The sequence below is a fragment of the Hibiscus syriacus genome, unplaced genomic scaffold, assembly GCF_006381635.1.
Source record: "Hibiscus syriacus cultivar Baekdansim isolate YM2019G1 unplaced genomic scaffold, ASM638163v2 tig00113722_pilon, whole genome shotgun sequence".
NCBI classification, from domain to species: Eukaryota; Viridiplantae; Streptophyta; class Magnoliopsida; order Malvales; family Malvaceae; genus Hibiscus; species Hibiscus syriacus.
The window spans coordinates 1,520,258-1,533,745 of record NW_024063469.1 but is presented as its reverse complement, the minus strand read 5'-3'; the positions used below and the strand labels follow the sequence as shown (position 1 = coordinate 1,533,745).

Sequence of the window (13,488 nt, the reverse complement as noted above, 5' to 3'; positions counted from 1 at the left end):
TTCTGAAAACCCAGTTATGCTTAATAATTTAACACTATAAGTTGTTGCTGCAAATTCAAACGAGAAAATCATGACAAATTTGACATTGTACAATAATTCTGTTGGGTTGGAGCTATTAATCAAAGCATGATACAAGGTCTTCCTTCTCTGTTCCTACTTAAACTTTCTGCCTTTCTTCTTATGATGGGAACCACTCCCCGGACTGAAGCTGTCCAGCTTGCGTTTTACACCTGTTTGCTTGGGAACACTGCCATCCTTGTGTGCTTTTGTCTTAGCCTTTCTAGCAGCAACGGTTGGTCTCTTGGTCATGCGTTCTTTCGTCTTATCCATTTTCTGAGCTTTAAATTTCGTTTTTACAGGGCCAATAGTTCCCTTTGAACGAACTGTCTTCTTCTCGCTACCTGATTTGCTAGCACGCAAGCCCTGGTATGACAAAGAAGTTTTTGTATTTGATCTGTTGTCATTAGTTGAGGGAGTACTTGAACCAACTGCAAACTTCTTCGCTGGGGTACTATCCCTTGAAGATGATTGATTCGTTCTCTTAGATGGGGTGGCATCCGGTCTGGCATGAGAAATCCTAAGCTCTCTATCCCTAAGCTTCAGAGTTCGTTTTTTAACAACCGAATTTGCCGCTTCCTGCATCCACAATGGACAACAGTAATTTGTATGACAAGTAATCTACATCCTCTGTAGCTAACATTAACACATGCCATAACAGATAGAGAAATTTATATCAAGACCAAACTCTATGCATACACGTAATCAAACTATTACAATACCGAAACTAGATTGGATAGCATTGAAGTCAAACAGCAATGCAATGGATAACAACAAGAAGATCCGGTTTACAGTTCAATACTGTCACTATGTTTCATAAGGTAATGATCAACCGAACACTATTTTTAAACCAGAAATAAAATGTTTTGATAAATATAGGCCTGAAAAATTAAGAAAAAGAGTAGACATACCCTTGTTTTGAACAAGACATAAGCAATACCCTTGCCGACGCCAAATTGAGGATCTCTAATAACCCGGACACCTTCAATGTTAGACTCCAGATTATTGATACCACAAAATAACTGATAAATTTCTTCATCCTGCAATAAGTTTTAACCTTGCATTCAGATCATATGCTATTGGCATGAAAAAAAATTAATCTCATACTTGAACCAGGATAAAGAAAAAATCAGGCAGAAATGATCACCTTCACGTCGAATGGGAGATTACCAAGAAAAACAGTCCTCTTGTTATCATAGAGAGGAGCAGCACTCTCTGCTTTCAACTTTTTCCTTGGTGGGCATGCCCTATCAACACGAATGTGATTTCCTGCAATCTATATCCACGAAAACAACAATAGAATCAATATATTGCATCTTCACCTTAAGCATTACAATTGTTCCGATAACAGTAGTAATAAAACATACCACAGCCATGTTGTTGGCTAAAGATTCCTCAGCAGATTGCTCTGTTTTGAAAACAATGTATGCATGGACACTGCAAAGAAAAGCAACATTAGTGATTAACAGAGAGTCGTTTAAATCAAATAAACAAAGGAGATAATAGAGTAAACCAATCACACGTATTCAGAAGCAAGTTACTAGAAGCCATAAATGAATACAGTGTCAATGTAAACATAGTTTCGAACAATGTACAAATATAAAATATTATGTGTACAATAACATTAGCGATCCGAAAGTGTATTTTGTAGCTCCTTTTTGAATTAAAGACTTACCTATCAGCTTTGTCATTAATTTGCTTCAACATTATAGCTCCTTTTCTCGGCTTCTTAGTCTAGACAGGAAAGAAAAAAAATTAGAAAAAACATTAACTTAAAAGACTCATGAGACAAAAGAGCAGAAAGAATCACAAAAAACTCACATCATTTAAAGGAACAGATCGAATTCTAACAGACTCAATCTCTCCAAACTTACTAAACTCCTTTATCAACACTTTCTTCTTCACTTTAATAGGCAAATTTCCTACAAATACAGTCCTCAAAAGTTTACTTTCATCGTCAAATCCTTCTTTTGGAACCGAAGCAACCACCCCAACGTCCTCCGGGTTCTTCCTCTTCTGCCCCACAACCACCTTCTCCTCGGCATCTGACGCCACCGCCACCGCCACCGCCCCATATTTCCTTTCCTCATACTCTTTCTCCACCTCGTCCCTCTTCCTTTTCTTCTTTTTCAGGCCTTTTAGGCTTTCGGGTGTTTCCTTATTTTCCTCACTTAATTCGCGTTTTGCATCAAGAACCGAACTTCCAAAATTGCTATCTGAAGAACCCAAATTTAGGTTTCCTGGGTTCCTCCCTTTCTTTGATTTATGAGCCCCGGTTGCTTCTCCGGTTGAACCCAAGGTGCGGATTTCAGCTTTCTCTTTCTCCTTCCGCTTCCCATTCTTCAATGGCGGTGCAACCGAATCCAATGAATCAACATTTTTAGGGTCTTCAACGGATTCTATGGGTTTTCTTTTGAATGGATTGTCATCAGAGAAAAGGGAAGAAACGGCGGCGTCTGGCTGCGAAACGTCACCGAAGATGGTTTTAAAGACATCAGATCGAGATGAAACGGGATCTGATACGGCCACCGTGACTGGTTCTTTGGATTTCTTCTTTCCCATGATGGGGGCGAGCGGAGGAAGATCGAAATAGAGAATTGAAAACCCTACAGAACTAATTTTATTACGAGGGAGAAGACAATAATTAATAATTTCAATATTAGGTCGGGCCGAAAAGAACAAGCTTTGCAAGGCCCAGACAACTTGGTTCGTTGACACGGGCTTTAATAAGGCAACCTAAGAACCATGTACAAATAAACCAAAGCGCTGTTCAATCCTACAAGGCTTTAGATTCCCATTAATGCATGATTGTTTCATCTGTTGTAGCTGTTTTCATTCTCAAGGTTACAAAACTTCTGTTCATTTTACCATCTTCGGATGTGTAATCAAACACCCATGTCTCAAATCATTAGAATCTCACAGTTTAATCCAATTTATGTAATTATAGTAAAATCAACAGAAATTTTGTAACCTTTTTTTTTTATGGAAGACGACAAAGAGAATGAAAACAGCTACTAAGGATTCTTTTTAATTTCCCCCCACCCCCAAAGAAGACTCCTTTTTTGATAATCCTCAAGTAACATGGATGACGGTAGAGAAAACATAGTTCGTGTAATTCCGACAAACAGACCCGATACTTGGAACAGAGATTGTACTGTCTTTCTTGAATTTATACAAGCCCCGGTGGGCAGATGCAAGGAATTATTTAAGATGGACTCGTGTTTACTATAAAATCTAAATTTTATATTAATTATTTATTTTATAATAATATTTATTTTGAAATTTTATTTATTTTTTATATGAAAAAAATTCTGTTATTATTATGTATATATTTACTTTTAAAAAAGCATTTTTAAAATTGTCACTATCTTCAACGATAAGAACTGAAAGAGGTTTCAGCAAAGTATCATAGACTTGTGGAGGATATAACATCGATAAAGGCTTAAATTACTCATTGAATTATACTATTTGTACCGAGTTACCTCTTAAATTATTTCTCGGGACGTTTTGTCCCCCAATTTTAAATCGTTGTCCCGTTTACCCAAATCACTATCTCTATTAAGAAACACATGAGTAAATTACATATTTAGTTATTTAATTATTTATGTGATTTTATTTTGATCACCCAACTATTTTATCCTTGAAAACCATCATTAAATTTAACTTTTTACTGCATTTTGGTCTCTCAATTATTTATATATGTATTTTTACATATATATGAACCCACAAATGGTATAGTTCAGGTGGCAACGGGACATTTAAGCCCATCGATAAAGATTTATAACTCACATGAAATAATACAGAGGTGATTTTTTTAGGGTACCGTGGAGTAAAATTTTACATAGAAAGTATACAAATTTCCAGCTACATGACTTGCCTTTCTACGTGGATGCTAGTAAGTAATTTTCAAAAGCACTGGAAGTTCTGTATATGGCTAATACAACCCACCATTGGTAGACCGGAATGCTTACAAAGATGCTAGGTGTCATGATCGATTGGCAAATTTGGAAAAAGAAAAGGCCAAAATGTAAAAAGAGAATAATTTTCCAATTGAATTTATAACATTGTTCCAACTCGACGAGGATGACACCCGAAAGGCTCGCCAACAAGAGACGACGGTCCAACACGAAACAATGCAACTAAAACAACTCCGGTCTTAAGACATGAGTATATTTCACGTACAAATATAACTAGATTTTTTCATATTTTTTATATATTTGATTTTTTTTAAAGATCATGATTGTAACATCCGCAATACCGAGTTAGTGAATAAATTGAAAAGTTTCAGAATTTGGTGACTAACGTAGAAGAATGAAATAATTTAATGATTATTGGAAATATATGTTGAAGGTTATTTAGTAATTATTAAAGGAAATTAAGGGTAAAATGGTCATTTGACCAGAAAGATTTTTATCTTTCTTTTAAGGTGATAAAAACGTGGAAAGGGTGAGAAGAAAAGAAAGTTCTGGAGCTGGGTCATCTCCTTCCTCCTCTCTTCCCGTAAGCTCCATGGCAAAGGTAAGTTTAATTTCAGTTGGTTAATTCTTGAGTTTTAAGCTTAGTTTTGATTCTTTGGGTATTAAATAAGCTTAAGGAAAGCTTATATGAGATTTAAACAATAAGATAAAGGAATTAAGAAGGAATTTGTAATATGAGTTTTAAGATGAAATTTTGATATGGTATGGTTGTTGAAGTTTTATGGATGAATTTGACTTGTCATCAATCTAATTAAGAAGTATGAAGTGTTAGAATTGGAATTAGAACATATTGAAAATTTAGTGTGATTCTTGAATGCCATGTAAATGATGGAATTTTGGGTTTAAAGAAGTGATTATGGAATAGAAATGAGTTTAAATATGTGTATGGAAGTTAGGAATATTAAAGGAAGTAAAATATGAAGGTTTAAGCTGAAATGAAGTGAATTTCGAGCTCAAAATAGGATTTCTGGGCTAGGGGAATCGATACCCATTCAAGGGGAATCGATACCCCCTCAAACGAACATGGAATTCCAGAATGCCAGAGGGGAACCGATACCCCCACAGGAGGGAACCGATTCCCCCTAAAGGAAAAATGTGAATATTGGTTTAATAAGTTTGTTTAAGTTGCTAGTATCCAATTACAATGTGTAGGTATCTAATGATTGCCTCAAAATGTACATTTATGTAGATTCTGCGCGTAAAGCAATTCCAGAACATTTGACAAGTAAGATCGATCAAGGGAAAGATAAGAGATTGGAATTGACTAGTGAGACCAAGGTGAGTGCATACTAGTGATATGTAGTGTTTAATGGAAATAAGACTTGCGATGAGTATATTTCCTAGAGTAATATGCATGAAGTCATGGACATGATTATATGTTGTTATAATTATATATGATTATCTGTATTACATTGATTGTATGTATGCATGACTAAAGATAATGATATGCTTTGTATATGTTATGTGATTATGAATAGGTAGAAAGGAAACAAATGATGATATAAGAATCTATTATAAGATATATGATATGAAAATATGATAGTGAGCTATGTGAAAGAACTATGAGATATATGAGTTATATAGAAAATATATGCGAACAAGATATGACATCTATGTTTATATGAAACAATGCAAGGTGATATGAGCTTTGTGAGATATGAATATAAAATCATATGAGAAGTGAAAAGAATTACATGAAAATAGACTAAGTGATTACATATATACGTGAAAGAAGCTATATGATACGATCTATGTGATTACATGCAACATATGATATTAGATATATGTTTACACATATATGTGGTATGTGACAGAAGAGAGGGAACATGTGATTATGAGATCAATGATTACACGTACATGTGATACGTGACTGAAAAGAAAAGATATGTGTTTATAAGAGAAAGAATATGAATAAGTAATGTGAACTGTTATAAATGATAATGCACATGTTATGTGATATGAGAGCTAGGGGTATAGTTGGCATGCCAAGGGTCGAGGGTTTACCTATGTTCTTTGGGACATATGGACTGTTTACCTATGTTCTTCGGGACATATGGACTGTTTACCTATGTTCTTCGGGACATATGGATTGTTTACCTATGTTCTTCGGGACATATGGACTGATTACCTAGGTTCTTCGGAATCTATGGACTGGTCCTTCGGGACATTGATCAAGCTGTGGTGACAGCATATGTGTGCACAACCTCAATGTACTCACATACCTTAAGTTCTCACTAGTGTACATGGGCTAATAAAGTGATTAAACAAGCATACTGAATGTGATATGTATACGATGGGTTTATAAGTGGTTTGAAATGTGTTACATGAACCATATGATGTTATGTGTGTTTCTTAATGATAATGATGGTATATGTTTATGTATGATTTATGTTATATGAAATATTATATGTTTTATATGCCTCACTAAGTCAACGACTTAGCGTGTGATTGTTTCACACGTAGGTTTCGAGAAGAGTAAAGAGTAATGCGGAGCAAGACAGGTCAGTTCTCCTTACCAAATGTCAGATCAGAAAATATATGTACTGTATATAGAGTGTAGTTGGCATGTAGTCTATAGATATAAATTGTATGAACTCTGATATATTTTGTAAACGTTTTGAATAAGTTAAATGTTATCAAAGTTTTTAAATTACTCACTATTTTATACGAATAAATGTTTGAAAAGTCAATGTGACACTTCAGACTCGTATCCGGGTCAGATACGGGTTGGGGATGTTACATTTAATGGTATCAGAGCTACGGTTTAGTCGATTCTCAGCATAAATCAGAGTCTAGAGTGTCGTATAATATATACATGCCAACAAAATAGAAAAAAAAATTCTGATCTGAAATTGTAAGGAATATGCTGTCTTGCTGATAGAATAAGTTTAATAGAATACAATAGAAATGTGATTATAAGAAATGACAAAGTGAATCGATAGCTGACAAATCTGATGGTGATAGCAATTCACCTGCCCTGGCCAGGCAGGATGAAGAGCAGAAACCTCATAAAGTGTCTTATAAGATTAAAGGTTGATTTCAGAAATTGAAATCATATTCGAATAGTTATAAAAGGTTCTCACTATTTCGAATCGAAAAAGTGATACGAAGAAGTTTTGTTATAAAGTGAATAAGATAGAATATAGTGAGCAAGTGTCACTATAATGATGTGGTTAGAATTTTTGGAAAGTTCGAGAATAAGTGCATCAGTGACAAGTGTATAAGAGATATGGAGATAGAGTTTATGAATTTAAGACAAAGGGATAATATTGTGTATAAGCAAGAGTGTGGCTATAATAAGGGTGTGCATTCTAGATGAAAAGAGTTAGCATTGACTAACCAGATTATGTGATGGAAAAGGTATATAATTTAATATTTTGAGATGTTGTTATGATAAGACAACCAAATATGAAATGGATTTGGATACAATTGTATATTTGGATCATAGTACTGTTGTATAGTAAAGGGAATAAAGATTTGTATATTTGAGTAAAGCTGAGGATTGATAAGAAGAGTTTATGAATGAGTATATCGATGATCAGTTTATAAGACAAAGTAAGTCAGATTGTTTGGTTGAACAACGAAAATTATAGGATGTATGAGAATGGAGGTGAAATTGACAAGTTAAGTAAACGAATTAAGATAATTTCGATTGGAAAGGATGTATGTGATTGGTTGATTAGGGTTGTGTTCTAGATTGGACAAATGTTATTGATAAACTGTCAGAGTAAAAGTGATAGAGTTATAAGATTGGAAGAAAATGTAGAGTTGAGTTAATCAATTATGATGTGAATCTGAATATAGTTGGGTATTCTGATCAGATAGCTATGATGTAGAAAAGGAGATAAGTATTTGCATGAAATTTTAAGAGATGAAAATACAAGTATTAGAAATAGGTTATCAAAGTTATGAGGATGCAATGAAGATTGGTATATAACGATGAATATAGGTGATAAGACAAGAGTATGTGAACATGAAAGGAAATATATGATTTGTGTATAAGGAATAAATAAATGAAGAATGGAATAAAGAAATGAAATGGGATTGAGTTAAAGGATCAGACACGATAAAGGTTATATGGAAGTGTAGGTGATAATTTTGGATATACAAGTGAGAAAAGAGTGATTGGTGAGGTGAAAAGATTTTATAAAGTGTATGTTGAATCATATTTAAAGAAGATTTAAGGTCGTGTTCTTGGTTAAATGATGATGGAAAACGAATTTGGTTATTATTATAAGGTAATTAGAGATGGATTTATGATGTTGATTGATGAAAATGGATTGAAGTTGATGGTTGTTGTTTAAGTGATAAGTGACATGATATGAATGTATAAAGGAAAAAGGTAATTGAAAAGTTAAAGGATTGAAAAGTACGTTTCCTGATGATGACAAGAAAGAGTAAGTAAATGAAGTAACATGACAACATTAGAAGATATGTTTTATCAAAATGTTCAGTAAAAATTCGAGGGTGAATTTTCTTAAAAAAGAGGGGAGATTTGTAACATCCGCAATACCGGGTTAGTGACTAAATTGAAAAGTTTCAGAATTTGGTGACTAACGTAGAAGAATGAAATAATTTAATGATTATTGGAAATATATTTTGAAGGTTATTTAGTAATTATTAAAGGAAATTAAGGGTAAAATGGTCATTTGACCAGAAAGATTTTTATCTTTCTTTTAAGGTGATAAAAACGTGGAAAGGGTGAGAAGAAAAGAAAGTTCTGGAGCTGGGTCATCTCCTTCCTCTTCTCTTCCCGTAAGCTCCATGGCAAAGGTAAGTTTAATTTCAGTTGGTTAATTCTTGAGTTTTAAGCTTAGTTTTGATTCTTTGGGTATTAAATAAGCTTAAGGAAAGCTTATATGGGATTTAAACAATAAGATAAATGAATTAAGAAGGAATTTGTAATATGAGTTTTAAGATGAAATTTTGAAATGGTATGGTTGTTGAAGTTTTATGGATGAATTTGACTTGTCATCAATCTAATTAAGAAGTATGAATTGTTAGAATTGGAATTAGAACACATTGAAAATTTAGTGTGATTCTTGAATGCCATGTAAATGATGGAATTTTGGGTTTAAAGAAGTGATTATGGAATAGAAATGAGTTTAAATATGTGTATGGAAGTTAGGAATATTAAAAGAAGTAAAATATGAAGGTTTAAGCTGAAATGAAGTGAATTTCGAGCTCAAAATAGGATTTTTTGGGCTAGGGGAATCGATACCCATTCAAGGGGAATCGATACCCCCTCAAACGAACATGGAATTCCAGAATGCCAGAGGGGAACCGATACCCCCACAGGAGGGAACCGATTCCCCCTAAAGGAAAAATGTGAATATTGGTTTAATAAGTTTGTTTAAGTTGTTAGTATCCAATTACAAGGTGTAGGTATCTAATGATTGCCTCAAAATGTACATTTATGTAGATTCTGCGCGTAAAGCAATTCCAGAACATTTGACAAGTAAGATCGATCAAGGGAAAGATAAGAGATTGGAATTGACTAGTGAGACCAAGGTGAGTGCATACTAGTGATATGTAGTGTTTAATGGAAATAAGACTTGCGATGAGTCTATTTCCTAGAGTAATATGCATGAAGTCATGGAATGATTATGTGTTGTTATAATTATATGTGATTATCTGTATTACATTGATTGTATGTATGCATGACTAAAGATAATGATATGCTTTGTATATGTTATGTGATTATGAATAGGTAGAAAGGAAACAAATGATGATATAAGAATCTATTATAAGATATATGATATGAAAATATGATAGTGAGCTATGTGAAAGAACTATGAGATATATATGAGTTATATAGAAAATATATGCGAACAAGATATGACATATATGTTTATATGAAACAATGCAAGGTGATATGAGCTATGTGATATATGAATATAAAAATCATATGCGAAGTGAAAAGAATTACATGAAAATAGACTAAGTGATTACATGTATATGTGAAAGAAGCTATATGATACGATCTATGTGATTACATGCAACATATGATATTAGATATATGTTTACACATACATGTGGTATGTGACAGAAGAGAAGGAACATGTGATTATGAGATCAATGATTACACGTACATGTGATACGTGACTGAAAAGAAAAGATATGTGTTTATAAGAGAAAGAAAATGAATAAGTAATGTGAACTGTTATAAATGATAATGCCCATGTTATGTGATATGAGAGCTAGGGGTATAGTTGGCATGCCAAGGGTCGAGGGTTTACCTATGTTCTTTGGGACATATGGACTGTTTACCTATGTTCTTCGGGACATATGGACTGTTTACCTATGTTCTTCGGGACATATGGACTGATTACCTAGGTTCTTCGGAATCTATGGACTGGTCCTTCGGGACATTGATCGAGCTGTGGTGACAGCATATGTGTGCACAACCTCAATGTACTCACATACCTTAAGTTCTCACTAGTGTACATGGGCTAATAAAGTGATTAAACAAGCATATTGAATGTGATATGTATACAATGGGTTTATAAGTGGTTTGAAATGTGTTACATGAACCATATGATGTTATGTGTGTTTCTTAATGATAATGATGGTATATGTTTATGTATGATTTATGTTATATGAAATATTATATGTTTTATATGCCTCACTAAGTCAACGACTTAGCGTGTGATTATTTCACACGTAGGTTTCGAGAAGAGTAAAGAGTAATGCGGAGCAAGACATGTCAGTTCTCCTTACCAAATGTCAGATCAGAAAATATATGTACTGTATATAGAGTGTAGTTGGCATGTAGTCTAAAGATATAAATTGTATGAACTCTGATATATTTTGTAAACGTTTTGAATAAGTTAAATGTTATCAAAGTTTTTAAATTACTCACTATTTTATACGAATAAATGTTTGAAAAGTCAATGTGACACTTCGGACTCGTATCCGGGTCGGATACGGGTTGGGGGTGTTACATTGATAAAATTTAGGAGTGAAAAAACAAAACAAAACGAGATTAATATAGAAAAGATCACATACAAAAGATAAGATTTAATGTGATTTGATTTGTCTACCTTCAATAATGAGGAAACACTAATTCATTATTAATGTAAAGATCATAAAATATATAAATACATGATATCTCATGTATTCAAAAATTTTGATATATATATATATATATATATATATATATATATATATATATATATCAAAATTTGACGCATTCCAAAACACATTTTTACAATGTAAACCAACAAATGTTGTAAGACTGCAAAATGATTTCATTTCTGTAAAAAATAATTACCTCTTATAATTTTAAAAACCGAGTCAAATACGTAGTCATGTAGAATCTCTATTCCATAAGAATTCTTAATTAAACATGGGCAGAGCTAGAATACCAACTCAATGAGACAAAATATAATTAACAGTAAAAATAAATGACAAAATCAAAATAAACTAAAACAAAAAGTTCTAATTAAATATTTATTCATATACTTTTTTAATTAATATAAAAGGATAAACTACACGGGTGATCACTAAACTATTGCTTATTTTCATTTTGACCACTAATATTTCGATTGATCAATCAAACCGCCCAACTATTTAAATGCTTCAATCAAGCCACTAGTAGTTAATTTTTAACGTAAGTGGTGGCATGACAGTTAATAAAATTGACATAATTTTATATTTGGTCCTTAACCCTCCAATCATATAGTGATATATGGCACCTTCGGATTGGAGGGTTAAATTTATTTAATTGAATTAAAATAATGACTGGACTGATAGAATGTGTAAATATTAAGGATCAAATATATAATTATGGCATTTTTTACATCCACGTCACTATATACGTTAAAAATTAACGGTCAACGGTTTGATTGAAGTATTTAAATAGTTGGGTGGTCTGATTGATCAATCGAAACATTAGTGGTCGAAATGAAAATGGACAATAATTTAGTGGTCACCCGTGTAGTTTACCCAATAAAAAATAATGACAATGTCCTGAAATATAATTTCATCCCTATAATTAAATAAACTTAATAATCAAATAATCTTTAACCTAAATTATAATCAAATCTAATTAAATTTTAAATCAATATATAACATATCATATATATATATATATATATATATATATATATATATATATATATATATATATATATATATTCAAATGTCAAATTATTTTATAATAAAATAAGAATTGAAACAAAATGATAAAAAATCACATGAAAGGGTATGTAAATCACATTATTGTCTACAAAAATAATCAAGGCCAAATGGACGATACATACGTACTTGAGGAGCTCCCCACCTAGAAGGTACATATACATACTCATCTTATCCTTATAATCATTCAAGCACGACCATCTCACTTCATCTTCAACCTTCTATTCCAAAACTTTTCATAATATCAGCCCCAACCCTAACTTCGAATCGTGTGAACCAATTCACCATCTAAATCATAATCATTTCCATTAACATAATATAATTTTTTTTGGTATAACAACAGGTATTCGATTTATTAATAAATAAATTTAAATTAAGTACTATAGGTATTTAATATAAAAGCTACCTCAATCCAACTTGCTATATTCTCATACGCTCGATTTAAACTCTTAATCTTAAAGGATTTAATATGTTGGCCCACTCAATCAACTAATTGTTGGTTCTCTCCTATTTCTTAGGCTCAAAGAAATAACACAACGGATTTTATTGCTTTATTTACGCAGTAAAATGTGGTCATAGGGATGGCGGCTATGTTTTTCTTAATCCGAAAAGTATACATTAAGCGATATATAAACTGTTTTTGTTCTGGTTCTCACATTAATGCTCATCATTTCTCATGTAGTTTACTTGCATTAACTGTTTTTGTTTTCTTCTCATTATTAAGTATATATGTTTCTTGCAACCAAACGCTACTCAAAGAATTCAGAAAATATCAAGCATGCATGCCCGTGACCATGCACATGGAAATGCACATGCATGCATGTGTATGTATGTTATGCATATGATGTAAGCCCACCAATCATCACATTCCGTAGAAGCTACAGATTCAGTATACGTACGGCTGTTGGTAATGGCACGTATTTTTGGAGCTTATGAGTTGTAGATATCGACATTTGTTTGTACAAAAGAATTAAAAGGCGATAACAGAGGAAAAAATAGGAAAAGCTTAGCACAATCAGTATGAATTACGAGAGGCAAAAGCAGAGAAAGGGAAAAGGTGAGAGATTAGGTTATAGAAGATTGCATACTTTTTAAGTGCTGCGAAGCTGACGGTCACGTGGATTACTCTGCAATGCACAAATTTGGTCCACCTCCATCAGTCCTCTTCACCAGTACTACTGTAGCCAATTTATGCATGAAAGCATTACTGTTTTGATTGAAAATAAAGCACCACATTATTCTTTTCATGTTCTGTTAATAATAGGTCTTTTCTAACCCAACCCTATGCATCAGCATCATGAGGTTTTTGCAGTAC

General features: G+C 32.8%; 1 protein-coding gene across 1 annotated transcript; it reads right to left on the bottom strand.

The window, feature by feature from the left end:
• Positions 1–29: 29 nt before the first annotated feature.
• LOC120187067 (nucleolar protein 12-like) lies at positions 30–2,660 on the bottom strand. The gene is made up of 6 exons (XM_039190862.1): positions 1,879–2,660; positions 1,733–1,791; positions 1,425–1,494; positions 1,205–1,333; positions 969–1,097; positions 30–636 (listed from the first exon to the last, which is right to left on the bottom strand). The coding sequence occupies exons 1-6, from the start codon at positions 2,617–2,619 to the stop codon at positions 154–156; spliced, it is 1,611 nt and encodes a 536-aa protein (XP_039046793.1). The 5' UTR covers positions 2,620–2,660; the 3' UTR covers positions 30–153.
• Between the last annotated feature and the right edge of the window lie 10,828 nt (positions 2,661–13,488).